The 12,883-nt window shown below is 41.1% G+C and overlaps 1 protein-coding gene across 4 annotated transcripts in view; it reads left to right on the top strand.

Moving 5' to 3' along the window:
• The window catches only part of DOCK8 (dedicator of cytokinesis 8), a 306,237-nt gene extending 305,506 nt beyond the window's left edge, over positions 1 to 731 (top strand). For all 4 annotated transcript variants that reach the window (XM_056806227.1, XM_056806228.1, XM_056806230.1 and 1 more), the window contains one exon: positions 137 to 731. In XM_056806227.1, coding sequence (XP_056662205.1) covers positions 137 to 197 — 61 coding nt within the window. In that variant the 3' untranslated portion in view covers positions 198 to 731. The remainder of the gene's footprint in view (positions 1 to 136) is intronic.
• The last annotated feature ends 12,152 nt before the right edge of the window (positions 732 to 12,883 follow it).

The raw sequence follows: 12,883 nt of genomic DNA, 5'->3' as shown, positions 1-12,883 counted from the left end.
GCCCGGCTGACTCCCTGCCTTCTCCTTGATTAATTCGCTTCCCTTTCTGGCGCAAGACCGGTGCTTCCCTCCTCCTCTTTTCTCTCCAAGACCCATTGATCTTTCTCACCTTTTTTTTTCCTCTTCTGAATTTCAGGAACTCTTTCCACAGATCTAGTTTCAGGAAATGCGAAACCCAGTTGTCACAGGGCACCTAAGTAAAAGCTGCCTTCACCCATCCAGCCCAAAGCCCAGGAGGCCCGGAAGGAGAACACTCCGGTGCTTTGTAAAATAAATAAATATATAAATAAAGGACATTTTCCACTGCCAGCGGCCCACACATCCCCTGGCAGGCAGCCCTTGGAGCGCCGGCAGACCGCATGCACAACAGCCAAGAGAGAAGTGGAAATGCTACCACATTTGTCCCGATCTGATTCGGGTGGGTGGGTGGAGGAGGATGCGGGGGCGAGAGAAGGGCACTGGGGACCCGCGCGGACTCCTTGTGTATTTATCGAACCCTGTTTTTCATCGGATTTTGTACAAAACGAGGCATCTGAAAAATCATCGTTTCCTGCCCAGTGGCCAATCGCTATTTACCCAGAGGGACGGCTTCCTCTGGCTTCTCTTTGGGTTTGGTTGGGTCGCTAAATCAGCTGAGGCAAGATGGAAAATGGGGCTGGCAACCCCTTTGGGAGTCAATCGCACCTCTCTCCTCTCTCTCTCTCTCTCTCTCTCTCTCCTCTCTCTCTCTCTCTCTCTCTCTCTCCTCCCTCCCTCCCTCCCTCCCTCTCTCTCTCTCCCACTCTCCCTCTCTCTCTCTTTCCCCCTCCTCTCTCTCTCTCTCTCTCTCTCTCTCTCTCTCTCTCTCTCTCTCTCTCTCTCTCTCTCTCTCTCTCTCTCTCTCTCTCTCTCTCTTTCTCTCTCTCTCTCTCTTGTTTCTGGGTTTTCAGCACACCCTCACGTCTCCCCAAAACTTTCCTGCCCCAACTTCTCTTCTACAGATCTCTCACTTGAAGTCTGGAAGACCAGGGAATTTGGGGGATAAAAAGATTTATTTATAAATTTCCCTGGAGATGCAGCGGGGACTCACGCAGTTGCACAATCTCACATTTCACTTCATTGTTGTTAGGATGTTAAATGACCATCAGGTTACATAGACGAATGCATTCTGAGCACCGATTTAGGAAATGAGGTACTCGGTGGCACCCTTGAAAAGTAGGATCCCACACACACATTCTCTCAAAACTGCATTTTAGCCTGTAATAATTTCCTTTTCTGTTTTCTCTTTGGGGACCCCATTTTATGTTACGTTCAAGAAACTTTGTTATCTATCATGCAACCTGTTTGCATCTGTGCTGTATATACTGTAGCTCTCAGTTCTGCTGAATTCTGGGAGTTTGTTTTAGTCAAACGAGAACAAATATAAGATATAAATTATATATTTTTAAGTGACTGAATATCTTGAACATTAGGATAAATGTGAGCAGAGATCTCAGTATTTTTTATTTTAAAATAAAGCTCTGATTTTCACCCTCCAAAAGGCTATTTTGTCATCTTTTCAATTCTCTAATTATTAAGAGTACTCAGTGAGGGGGCAGCTAGGTAGCTCAGTGGATTGAGAGCCAGGCCTAGAGATGGGAGGTCCTAGGTTCAAATCTGGCCTCAGACACTTCCCAGCTGTGTGACCCTGGGCAAGTCACTTAACCCCCATTGCCTAGCCCTTACCATACTTGACTCCAAGATGGAAGGTAAGGGTTAAAAAAAAAAAAGATATTCAAAGGGGCAACTAGATAATTCACAGGGGAGAGCCAGGCTCAGAGATGGGAGGTCCTGGGTTTGAATATGGCCTCAGACACTTCCTAGCTTCGTGACCCTGGGCAAGTCACTTAACCCCCATTGCTTAGCCTTTATTGCTCTTCTGCCTTGCAATCAATACACGTGTTGATTCTAAGATGAAAGGTAAAGGTTAAAAAAAAAAAGATATCCAATTTAGAAACCCCTACAATTGCAGCCATGCGTCCCAATAGAGTGACTCCTGAGTGGAGTTTGCATCTTTCTGAGATGGCTGTGTTCCCAGCAAGCAGCTCCCAGCCTTGCCCTAATCTGATCTGCACCATCCTGCCCAGGGCTTTTTTTGGTCTCTGCACCCACCCTAGATAAATTCCAGGGAACTCTCTAAAGGGAATAGAGTACACAGAGGTATTCAATGCATAATATGGCTATCAGGCATGACACAGCTTTTTCCCCTTCACTCCAGAAAAGGCATGACAAAAACCAAACCAAACCATACAGCAACCTGTGAAAATATTCAGAAACATGAATCACTCCAAGCCCGTATATGCTCCAGAAGGTAAAGCTCTGCGTGTCAGCTAAAAAGCTATTTCCTCTTCATCCCAGACCCCCCCACACACACACACCCACTATGTAAGTTACTCATCAGAATAATTATGGAAGGGCAGCAAGCTTCAGATCTGGCCAGCCATGGCACTGCCTTAGCCCTTCAGTTGCAGGAAAACCTCTATCTGTGGTCCTTGTTCTCCTCTAAGAAGCCTGTTTTTTGTTTTGTTGTTGTTGTTGTTGGGGGGGGGGGGGGTAAAAACTGGAAGGCATCTTAGAGGTTATTTTATTTCATTTTATTTTTGAAACCCTGACCGTTTGTCTTAGAATAGATGTATCAGTTCCAAGGCAAAAGAGGAATAAAGGTTTAGGCATGGAAATTAAGTGACTTGCCTAGGGTCTCATAGCTAGGAAAGATCTGTGTTCAAATTTAAACTCATTACCTCCCATCTTTAAACCTACCTCTCTATCTACCGAGCCACCTGGCTGCCCCTAAGAAGCACTACTAAGGAAATTTAGGGAGCTGGAATCCAGCTCTCAAACTCAGGAACTCTCCCATTTGGAATTGTTTCCTAAGGTAACCCCCAGATTTGGAAATGTCCATTTCTTAGGATCATTAGACAGAATTGTTCAGAAAAGGAATCAGAAAGACAGAGAGAGGGAGCCTACCATTGAGAAGTCGAAGGAACTCCAGTTTCAGGATCATCTAGGCAAGTACATGGTTTCTTCTGCCAGGTACTTTTTAAAAAATTAATTAATCAGTTACACTAAAATACCCAGTAAAATACCCTCCCCTCCTTCCCTGCCCTCCCCCCCAATAGAGAAGGCATCATTTGATGTATATATGAAAACTATGTCTTACTTATTTCTATTTATCAGTTCTTCCCATCATTCTTCAAACAACATTTCTGTTGCTGTATATAATGTTCTTGGTTCTGCTCGTTTCACTTTTCATAATTTCATGTAGGTCTTTCTATATTTTTCATTGTTTCTTTTGGTATAGTAATATTCTATCACAATTATATGCCATAACTTGTTTAACCATTCTCCAATTGATGTTTCCAGGTCTTTGCCATCACAAAGAGAGTTGCTATCAATATTTTAGAACATAGAGGTTCTTTTCCATTTTCCTTGATCACCTTGGGAAATAAACCTGATTCTGGTATTTCTAGGCCAAAAGGTACACACAGTTTTATAACTGTTTGTACATAATTCTAGATTGTTCTTCAATCAGGGGCAGCTGGGTGGCTCAGTGGATTGAGAGCCAGGCCTAGAGACGGGAGGTCCTAGGTTCAAATCTGGCCTTAGATACTTCCTAGCTGTGTGACCCTGGGCAAGTCACTTAACCCCCATTGCCTAGCCCTTACCACTCTTCTGCCTTGGAGTCAATACTTGACTCCAAGAGGGAAGGGAAGGGTTTTAAAAAATGGTGGGATCCATTTACAATTCTACCAACAATGTATTAGTGTCCCATTTTTCTATAGCTCCTCCAACATTTGTCATTTTTACCCTTTTGTCAATTTAGCCAATTTGATAGGTGTGAGATGATATCTCAGTTTTTTAATTTTCACTTTTCCAATCCATAATAATTTAGAGCATTTTTATTATAGTTACATATATTTCTTCATCCAAAAACTTCTTCTCTTTTGACCATGTTTCAATTAGGGAATGGCTCATGGTCTTATTATTGTAAGTCACTACTGATATGGAGGTGGTGGTAGGAAAAGGAAAAATTCCCTCCTCACTCCCTTGCTGTATATTGTATGGAAACTTAAAAAAAGTTCCAAACAAGGTCCCAAAAGATAATCATTTCATAAATCTTTCTTATAGAAGTGGTTCCTCCAAGGAGAGTCCAACCTTCTGAGCTTTGGTCAGCTAATCAGGAGGTAGCTTAAGACATTGCTGGAGCTCAGTGTATCCCTCTAGAAATAGCTCGGATGGCTGTCCCATAGTGGTTCAGGACACATCCAGGTAGACAGAGATGCTCTCTTCTAACAACTATCCACACATTGTAACCTGAGTAAGTTAATTCAGGGGATGAAGGAGACTCAGATTGATCACTGTCCTGATCAGTTGCATTATATAAGTAGTCAGGTGAATGTGGACCTGGGGCTCAAATCCAGCCTTTGGCCTCAGATAATAGCTGTGTGATCCTGGGCAAATCCCTTAACCACTTTTTGCTTCAGATTCTTCATCTGTAAAATGGGGATGATAATAATAGCACCTACCTCCCAGGGTTGATTCAAGGAACAAATACTATTTGTAACGTGCTTAACAAAATGCCCAATAAGCACTAGCTATTATTTTATGTTCTGATTTCACAAAGTAGAACTTAGTATCTAAAAAGTTATCAAGTTACTTTGTCACTGAAATATTTTTTTGCAAAATAAAGGAAAAGATTTAAAAACCTGTCTGGAAACACTCTTTTGTTAGAAATATCTTGTGTCAACAGAGAGATTGAACCCCAACAATCCAGAGTAAAGTGAGTTACTTTATAAGGACACAATACAGTAGCAGCCAGCTCCTTCCTGGGAGGAAAACTTGCCAACTCACTTCCCTTAGGCAACACCAAACAGCCATCCAAAAGGAATGACTTTCCCTCACTGTAGACTTTACCTAGATTTGAACTATGATGAGGAATGAAAAGCTTCAGTCTCTAGTCCAGTCCTTATCCTTTCCGCCATCCTAGTCCCTATCCTCATTCCCTTTCAGACAGTCTGAATCAGCTCACTTACAGTACCCAAACCTGAGTTGGCCGATAATTTTTCAGTCTTGTAAATGTAACCTGATTAAAAATGAAAAACCTCGTCTCTCTTCCAGCACAAAGAAGCCCTGTCTACACGTACTTGGATAGCCAACGACATTTCATAACCCCGCGAGTAATTGATGTGGACAATCCAACTTCATGGCATGTTGTCTTGTTTTCAGTAGCATTTTTTTGGAGAAACTCATCCCTGTGTGGTTGTAGGTCTGGGGCGCCATGTTGACAGCCACCTGTGCTTTACCTTTATTGAAAGGCAACATGGATTGGCTGTTGGTGTGGAAGTCATAAGAACGATTTCTGTGAAACAATCCTGATACTAATCATGTGGTCCTGGGAAATCACCTGACCCCTCTAATCCTCACTTTTTTCACCTGAAAAACGAGGAAAATAAAGTACAAACTGCCTCATAGGGTTGTTTGTGAGAAGAACACCTTACAAAACCTCAGAAGAAAAGAGTTAATTGTTTTCACCCTGTTCTGAAAGACTGAAAATCAGGAGCATTTGACATCAGGAAGCCCTTTTTTGTTTTTTTGTTATTTTTGGTCTAGATTGGAGTTCTTATTTATGTAAGGAGCTCTTCATGAAGAAACTTGCTATAAATACAGATCAGCGATTGTTCTGTAATGTGAAGGAGAGAGCATGATACAAGGGAAAGAAAACATGGACTTTAAAGTCAGAGGACCTGGGTTCAAATTCTGTATCTGATATTTACCTAATTTGGGCATGTCACTTAATTTCCTTAGACCTCAGTTTTCCTGTTAGTTAAAATGAGAGGGTTGGAGGAGATGGTTTCTCTTGCCCTTCTAACTTGAAAGCTGTAATCTTATCATTATCTGAGAGAGTTATGAGAGGAACTAAAAAATTAAGTGACTTATCCAGGGTCACACTGCCGAAATCTACCAGAAGCAGATTGTGAACACAAGTCTTGATTCTGGGTTCAGCTCTTTATTCATTCTATCTCACTTCCTCTTATTTGTTTTTTAAAAACCCTTTCCTTTTATCTTAGAATTAATAATGAGGAGGTAACTAGGTGGCTCAATTGATAGAGCACCAGGCTTAGGGACAGGAGGTCCTGGGTTGAAATTTGGCCTCAGACACTTCCTAACTGGGTGACCCCAGACAAGTCATTTTACCCCAGTTGCCTAACCCTTACTGCTCTTCTGCCTTGGAACTAATACCTTGTACTGATTCTAAGATGAAAGATAAGGGTTAAAAAAAAAACCTATCATACTAAGTATCAGTTCCAAGACAGAAGAGTAGTAAGGGCTAGGGAATGGGGGTTAAGTGACTTGCCCAGGGTCACCCAGCTAGGAAGTATCTGAGATCTGATTTGAACCCAGGCCTCTGAATTCCAGGCCTGATGTTCTACTCCTGTGCTACCTAGCTGCCACCTTATAATTGGACTTTAAAGAGAGTAGATGGGGAAACCATTTATCCCCATATAATGTTTCCTTTGTGAAATGATCAAACATACTGAAAAAAGGTGGGGCTTCATAATCAATACCAGTCCAAGAGTGGGGCTATCGATTATTTTGTGACTCCAAACAAGACCCTATGGTGTTCCACAGAAGCACACATCTTGCTTCATTTAAAGGTCATTAAAAAAGAATCCAGACAACTTCAGCAACCCAAAGCCTATCATCAAAGTGTGGAAAAGCTCCAAGATGGCAAGCCAAACTCAAGTGCAACCAAAAAAAGATACACATTGCCTGAGCCTACAAAGAGATGTTCTTTTAGAGTCCCTCGTATTAGCAAATCTTTCACCAGTCCAGAAGTTTTGTTCACATCCCATAAAAACTGAAAAAATTGTCTAACCCTAAAATGCAACTAAGGTGTTCAGCATATTTCTTTTTTTAGAGAGATGCATTGTTTGGAACTGGCACTACTAGCGGGTCAGTCAACATGCACTTATTACGAGCTGATGTGCCAGGCTCGAGCCTCAGAGACGGAAGGGCTGTGCTCTAGCTCTGGATTCCATCCCGATCTGTGTCACCTTCAGCAGGTCAACCTTTCTAAGACAGAAGAAAAGTGTTTAAAAACAACTGCAGTTCCCTGGGTTTCTATTTCTTCATATGTAAAACCAAGGAATTAGCCCCAATAACCTCTTAGGTGCTGTTCTGACTCAATAACCAAATGAGTTAAAAAACAACAAGAACAACAACAACAAAAAGCAACCATCTTCCCTTTCATCTTAGAATCAATACTGGGTATTGGTTCCAAGGCAGAAGAGTGGTAAGGGCTAGGCAATGGGGGTCAAGTGACTTGCCCAGGGTCATACACTAAGGAGTGTCTGACACCAAATTTGAACCTAGGACCTCTAGGTCTCTAGTGTTGGCTCTCAATTCACTGAGCCATACAACTGCCTCCCTCACACACACACCTTTTTTTTTTTTTATAAAAGTTTATTGCAGAACTGCTTCCTCTGCCTTTCCCCTCTATTAAAAATTCACCTGGACAATTCTGAGGGACTTATGAGGAAGAATGCTATCCATATCCAGAACAAGAACTGTGGGAGCGGAAACACAGAAGAAAAACAACTGCTTGATTACATCGAGGGGGATATGATTGGGAATGTGGACTCTAAACAATCACCCTAGTACAAATATCAAGAATATGGAAATAGGTCTTGATCAATGACACATGTAAAACCCAGTGGAATTGTGTGTCGGCTATGGGAGGGTGTTGAGGGTAGGGGACGGAAAGAACATGAATCTTGTAACCATGAAAAAATATTATTATTAATTAATTAAATAATTAAATAAAAATTTTAATTAAAAAAATTCACCTGGGGGCAGCTAGGTAACAGTGGATAGAGAGCTAAACCTGGAGTTCAGAATTCCTGGCTTCAAATTGGGTCTCAGATACTTCCTAGCTGTATGAATCTGGGCAAGTCACTTAACCCACCCTGGCCTAAGCCCTTATCACTCTTCTGCCTTGGAATACAGGCACAGTATTGATTTTAAGATGGAAGGTAAGGGTTTAAAAAAAAACAATAAAAAAGGATTTCATGGAAAGAACATTCTAGGTTCATGTTTACTTGAGATGGTCAACCAGAAGGCAAAGCGTGAGAGCCCCCAGGGAGGTGAAAAGTGAAATGGAAAGAGAGGACCCTCAGAAAAGTTCCAGCTTCCTAACCTTCACTTAGCTGTTATTCTCTCCTTTGGAACCTGTTTTGAGCTCATTCTTCTCCAAGGCAAATATGTGGATTCCAAGAGCCCACGTGCACCTCTAGGAGCCTGTCAGGGCTCCCCGAGGGTGTGTCTCTGGGTATTAAAGCACACAACCTTCCCACTTGAAACAAAGCCACAGGGTGGCAATTTTCCCAGTTAATGATATGGAAGGGAGAACTTGGCAGCCACAACCCGCCTGCCATAATTAAATTGAGGTTGCTTCAGAAGTTGGGGAGTTTGCCTGCCCTCTGGAGCTCCCTGCTGCAGCTCCAGCTTGGTAGCAGGGGCTTTTCATGGCTCTAAATTCATATTAAGTAGCTGGTTAGGCAATAGTTTCAGAGAGGATTCCCCTGTAATGGAAGCCAGCCATTGACTGATATGTCCTACCAACTGAGGGAAGCTAACCCTAGGCACCCTTTCAATTCATTCAGAATGTTCTATATCATGGTTTTAATTTAGGGCCAGAAGGGATCTTAGATATCATAGAGATCTCTGCATGCCATGTCTAGCTATCTGTATTCTATATTATACATATACAATATTAATTACATTCATATCAATAAATTAAATTGATAAATTGATAAATTTAATGGAGTAGATAAATTTAAAACTAATGGATGTTCATAATATTAATATTAATAAATAATACTATAAAATAATGTATAAGTATATATTTATCTGTATAAATATAGAAATATAAATATATAAAATAGAATTAAATAAAATAGTTAATATATAAATAAAATAAAGTTATACTATATGTTGTAATATATCATATGTATATATTATGTTATTTATTATATTATATATCATGTGATGTGTGATATATATTATTAGATATAAATGTATCCTAACCCCTATCTTATAGAGAGGGAAACAGAGGCCCATGATCTGCCCAGTTGAACAGGTAGCAAGCAGCCAAAGTAGGATTTGAACTCAAGTCCTTTGACTCAAAAGTCAGTGATCTCCCCCCTATACCTCTTTGTGCTATTGTTGTTTAGTCCTTTTTTTTTTTTAAACCCTTATCTTCTCTCTTGGAATCAATGCTATGTACTGGTTCCAAGACAGAAGAGTAATAAGGACTAGGGAATGGGGGGTTAAGTGACTTGCCCAGAGTCACCCATCTAGGAAGTGTCTGAGGCCAGATTTAAACCTAGGACCTCCCATCCCTAGACCTGGCTCTCAATGTACTGAGCCACCCAGCTAATCCCTATTCAGTCCTTTTTGGTGACCTTATTTCGGTTTTTCTTGGCAAAGAGTAGTGTCATTTCCTTCTCCAGGTCATTTTACATATGAGGAAACTGAGGCAAACAGGATTAAATGATTTGCCCATGTTGATACACCTAGTAAATGCCTGAGATTAGATTTGAACTCCCATCTTCCTGACTCCATGCCTGGTGCTCTATCCACTGTACCACCTCTTAAGTAGGGGAATTTTAAATATGAGTAATGAATAGAAAAATACTTCAACTGAGTCAAATCCATCATTGGCAGCTTAAAACTATCAAAGAATAAGTGATTAGAAAAATGAAAAGTCCATCTTGATTTTTTGCCTGTTTCCAGATTTTTTTTTAATTATGGGTAAATGAAAGTACTGGTTTTAATTATGTACCCCCAAATAACAAGAAATAGATCTCAGAGAGCCAGACATCTCACCTTGTAGTACTTGTGATAAGCATAAGCAAACAGATCCCCAGAAAGATAATTATAGCCTCTGTACTGACATCCATTTCAGAGGAAACCCTGAAAAAATGGACAAAATTCTTCCTCGTGTAGCCCCAGGCCCCCTTCACATGTAATGCCCCACCTCACTCTACCTGTATTCTCTACTGCAGGTGGAAGACAGGTTTGGGGTCAGTATATACTAAAACTACAGTTTGGGAGCCACCGTGAAGAGTTCTCTTTTACCAGACCAACCAGAAAACACATTAGTTCAAAGCAAAAGATGCTTAATTAAACAGTATAGCAAAATAAGTAACCGGGGAATCCCATATCATCCTTGCCTTGGTCTAGTTTCCTTTGGGCTTCCACACCACTGTGGTTACATATGTGGCCAGGTAGTACATGGGCAAAGGGGTTACCCTCGAGGAAATCATAGGCATGGGGGGCCTCCATGAAGAAAACACAGAGAAAACATGCCCAGAAGAGAACATATACACAGAAAATACAAATGGAGAAAAAGGACTCAGAGCCAAGGCAGCTCACTTTCCTGATTCCCTATTTAAATCTTTCTCTGCCTCTAATATTACCAATTCTTCCTCATAGAGCTCCCAATGCTGTATTAGTCTAAAGTGTTGTTGTGGACAGTTCGGTGGCACAGTGGATACGATGCCAGCCCTGGAGTCAGGAGGACCTGAGTTCTCGCCTGGCCTCAGACATTTGTTAGCTGTGTGACTGTGGGCAAGTTAGTTTACCCTGTTTACCTCAGTATCTTTTCTTTTTTTGAAAAAAAAAATTATTTATTTAATTAATTTAGAAGATTTTTCCATGGTTACATGATTCATGGTCTTTCTCTCCCCTCCTCCCCCAACCCTCTCCTGTAGCCAACATGCAGTTCCACTGGGTTTTACATGTGTCATTGATCAAGACCTATTTCCATATTATTGATATTTATTTGCACATAGATTGTTTAGAGTCTACATCCCTAGTCATATCCCCATCGACCCATGTGATCAAGCAGTTGTTTTTTTTTCTGTGTTTCTGCTCCCACAGTTCTTTCTCTGGAGGTGGATGTTCTTTCTCATAAATCCCTCTGAATTGTTCTGGATCACTGAATTGCTGCAAGTGGAGAAGTCCATTATATTCGATTGTGCCACAGTGCATCTGTCTCTGTATAATGTTCTCCTGGTTTCTCTCTGCATCAATTCCTGGATTACATGAGTTTCTTCATCTGCAAAATAAGCTGGCAAAGGAAATGACCAACCGCTCCAGTATCTTTGCCACGAAAACCCCAAATGGGGTCATATAGGATCAATTGTCACAACAATAATCCAATGTTATTGGGTTATAAGTGGCTTTCTCCATAGCTTCAAACTGGTGGGGTCCTCTTCTGCTATTTCTCTCATTTGTGCTGCCAGCTGCTGCTAGTGCTTCTGATAAGTTGGTGGCCAGAATTATTGTGAGGTTCAAAAAAGATAATGGTTGTAAATCACTCAGCCAATCTGAAAGTTCTATATAAATTTCAGTTATAGTTGTTAGCCTATAGTCATCTCTGGTGACTCCAACCTGGTGGTGACTTAATTCTCTGAGCCTTCTTTTATCCTCCTTCTTCTACTAGTACTTCAGGTGTGAGGGCTTGCTGAACCCTTTTGGGGGCTGCTCATCCTCCTTTGGTGTTTACCTTTCACCCAACTCTCCCCTGTGGCTCCAAGAAGCTGTAGCATGAGCAGCAGCTACAACTCCCCAGGATATCATCTTGGCAGGTAGACTAAACTAGTTTGAAGGTAACTGACAGGTCTCAAACCCATAGGTGAGTTAGGAGGAAGTCTACCCCAGGAAGATGGGAAAAATGTGTTCCAATGGCCATAAAGACGATGGAAGCAGCTGCTGTGGAATGCTTGGAGCTTGGTCAGAAATCAGACACCAAAGTCGTCCACTGCATCCCAAGCCATCGCACCAGTTGTCTTGACTGTTGCCTTTCCAGTGAACTTCAATGACTTCAGAGAGAGAAAAAGGCCAATGATTTTGTGAAACTCTTCCCTCACCTAAATTCAATTTATGCGATGTGACCCTGGACAAGTCACTTAACCCTCCCTTGCCTGCCCCTTACCATTCTTCTGCCTTAGGACCAATACTTAGTACTGATTCTAAGATGGAAGTAAGGCTAAAAAAAAAAACCACTGCCCCCAGAATACCCTTGATCTTCTCCCTGTTTGGACTCTGTTACAATCGTTTGCTTGTTCACCACTGAATTGAGCAGATTTGTTAGATATTCTGTACAAGGGGGAAAGTATCAATTCTTTTGGGATTCAGACCCATAGCAATCAAACTAGCCAGCTAGAAAAGCCATCAGACATGGTCTACCTTCTTAGCGGCTCCTTTTTTCTGACTTAGCTGCCATTCTTTGGATTTAATCTATTCTGTTTTAGACTGAGAAAATCACTTTTTCTTTCCATACAATCCAGGTGGGATGTAATATAGTTACTGCTCTTGATTCTTTTCTTTTAGTAACAAAGTTTCTATTCTTTCCAACAACGCCAAACTAATATACATATTAATACTGGATTATATCATCAAAAAAAGTATGATGGAGGCAGCTAGGTAGCTCAAGGGATAGAGAGCCAGGCCTAGAGGCAGAAGATCCTGGATTCAAATATGACCGTAGACACTTCCTAGCTGTATGACCCTAGACAAGTCACTTAATCCCAACTGCTTAGCCCTTACTGTTCTTCTACATTAGAACAGAATCTTAGTTTTGATTCTAAGACAATAGACTTTTCTTTTTTTTAAAGAAAGAATGAACTTAAGAGAGAGAAAGGGAGGAAGGGAGAAGGAAGAAAGGAAGGAAAGGAAAATACTGGACATTTCAAACACCAGGTGAAAGCAAACACACACAAAAATTAACTATATCTTAACAGAAAATGGCTGTTAACTGATGTGAGAGCTATTTTAGAATTAATCATTTCTGATAAGA

Source organism: Monodelphis domestica, chromosome 7, assembly GCF_027887165.1.
Source record: "Monodelphis domestica isolate mMonDom1 chromosome 7, mMonDom1.pri, whole genome shotgun sequence".
In the NCBI taxonomy this organism is placed as follows: Eukaryota; Metazoa; Chordata; class Mammalia; order Didelphimorphia; family Didelphidae; genus Monodelphis; species Monodelphis domestica.
Note: the sequence above shows the minus strand (reverse complement) of the source record. Positions and strands in the feature narration are given on the sequence as shown.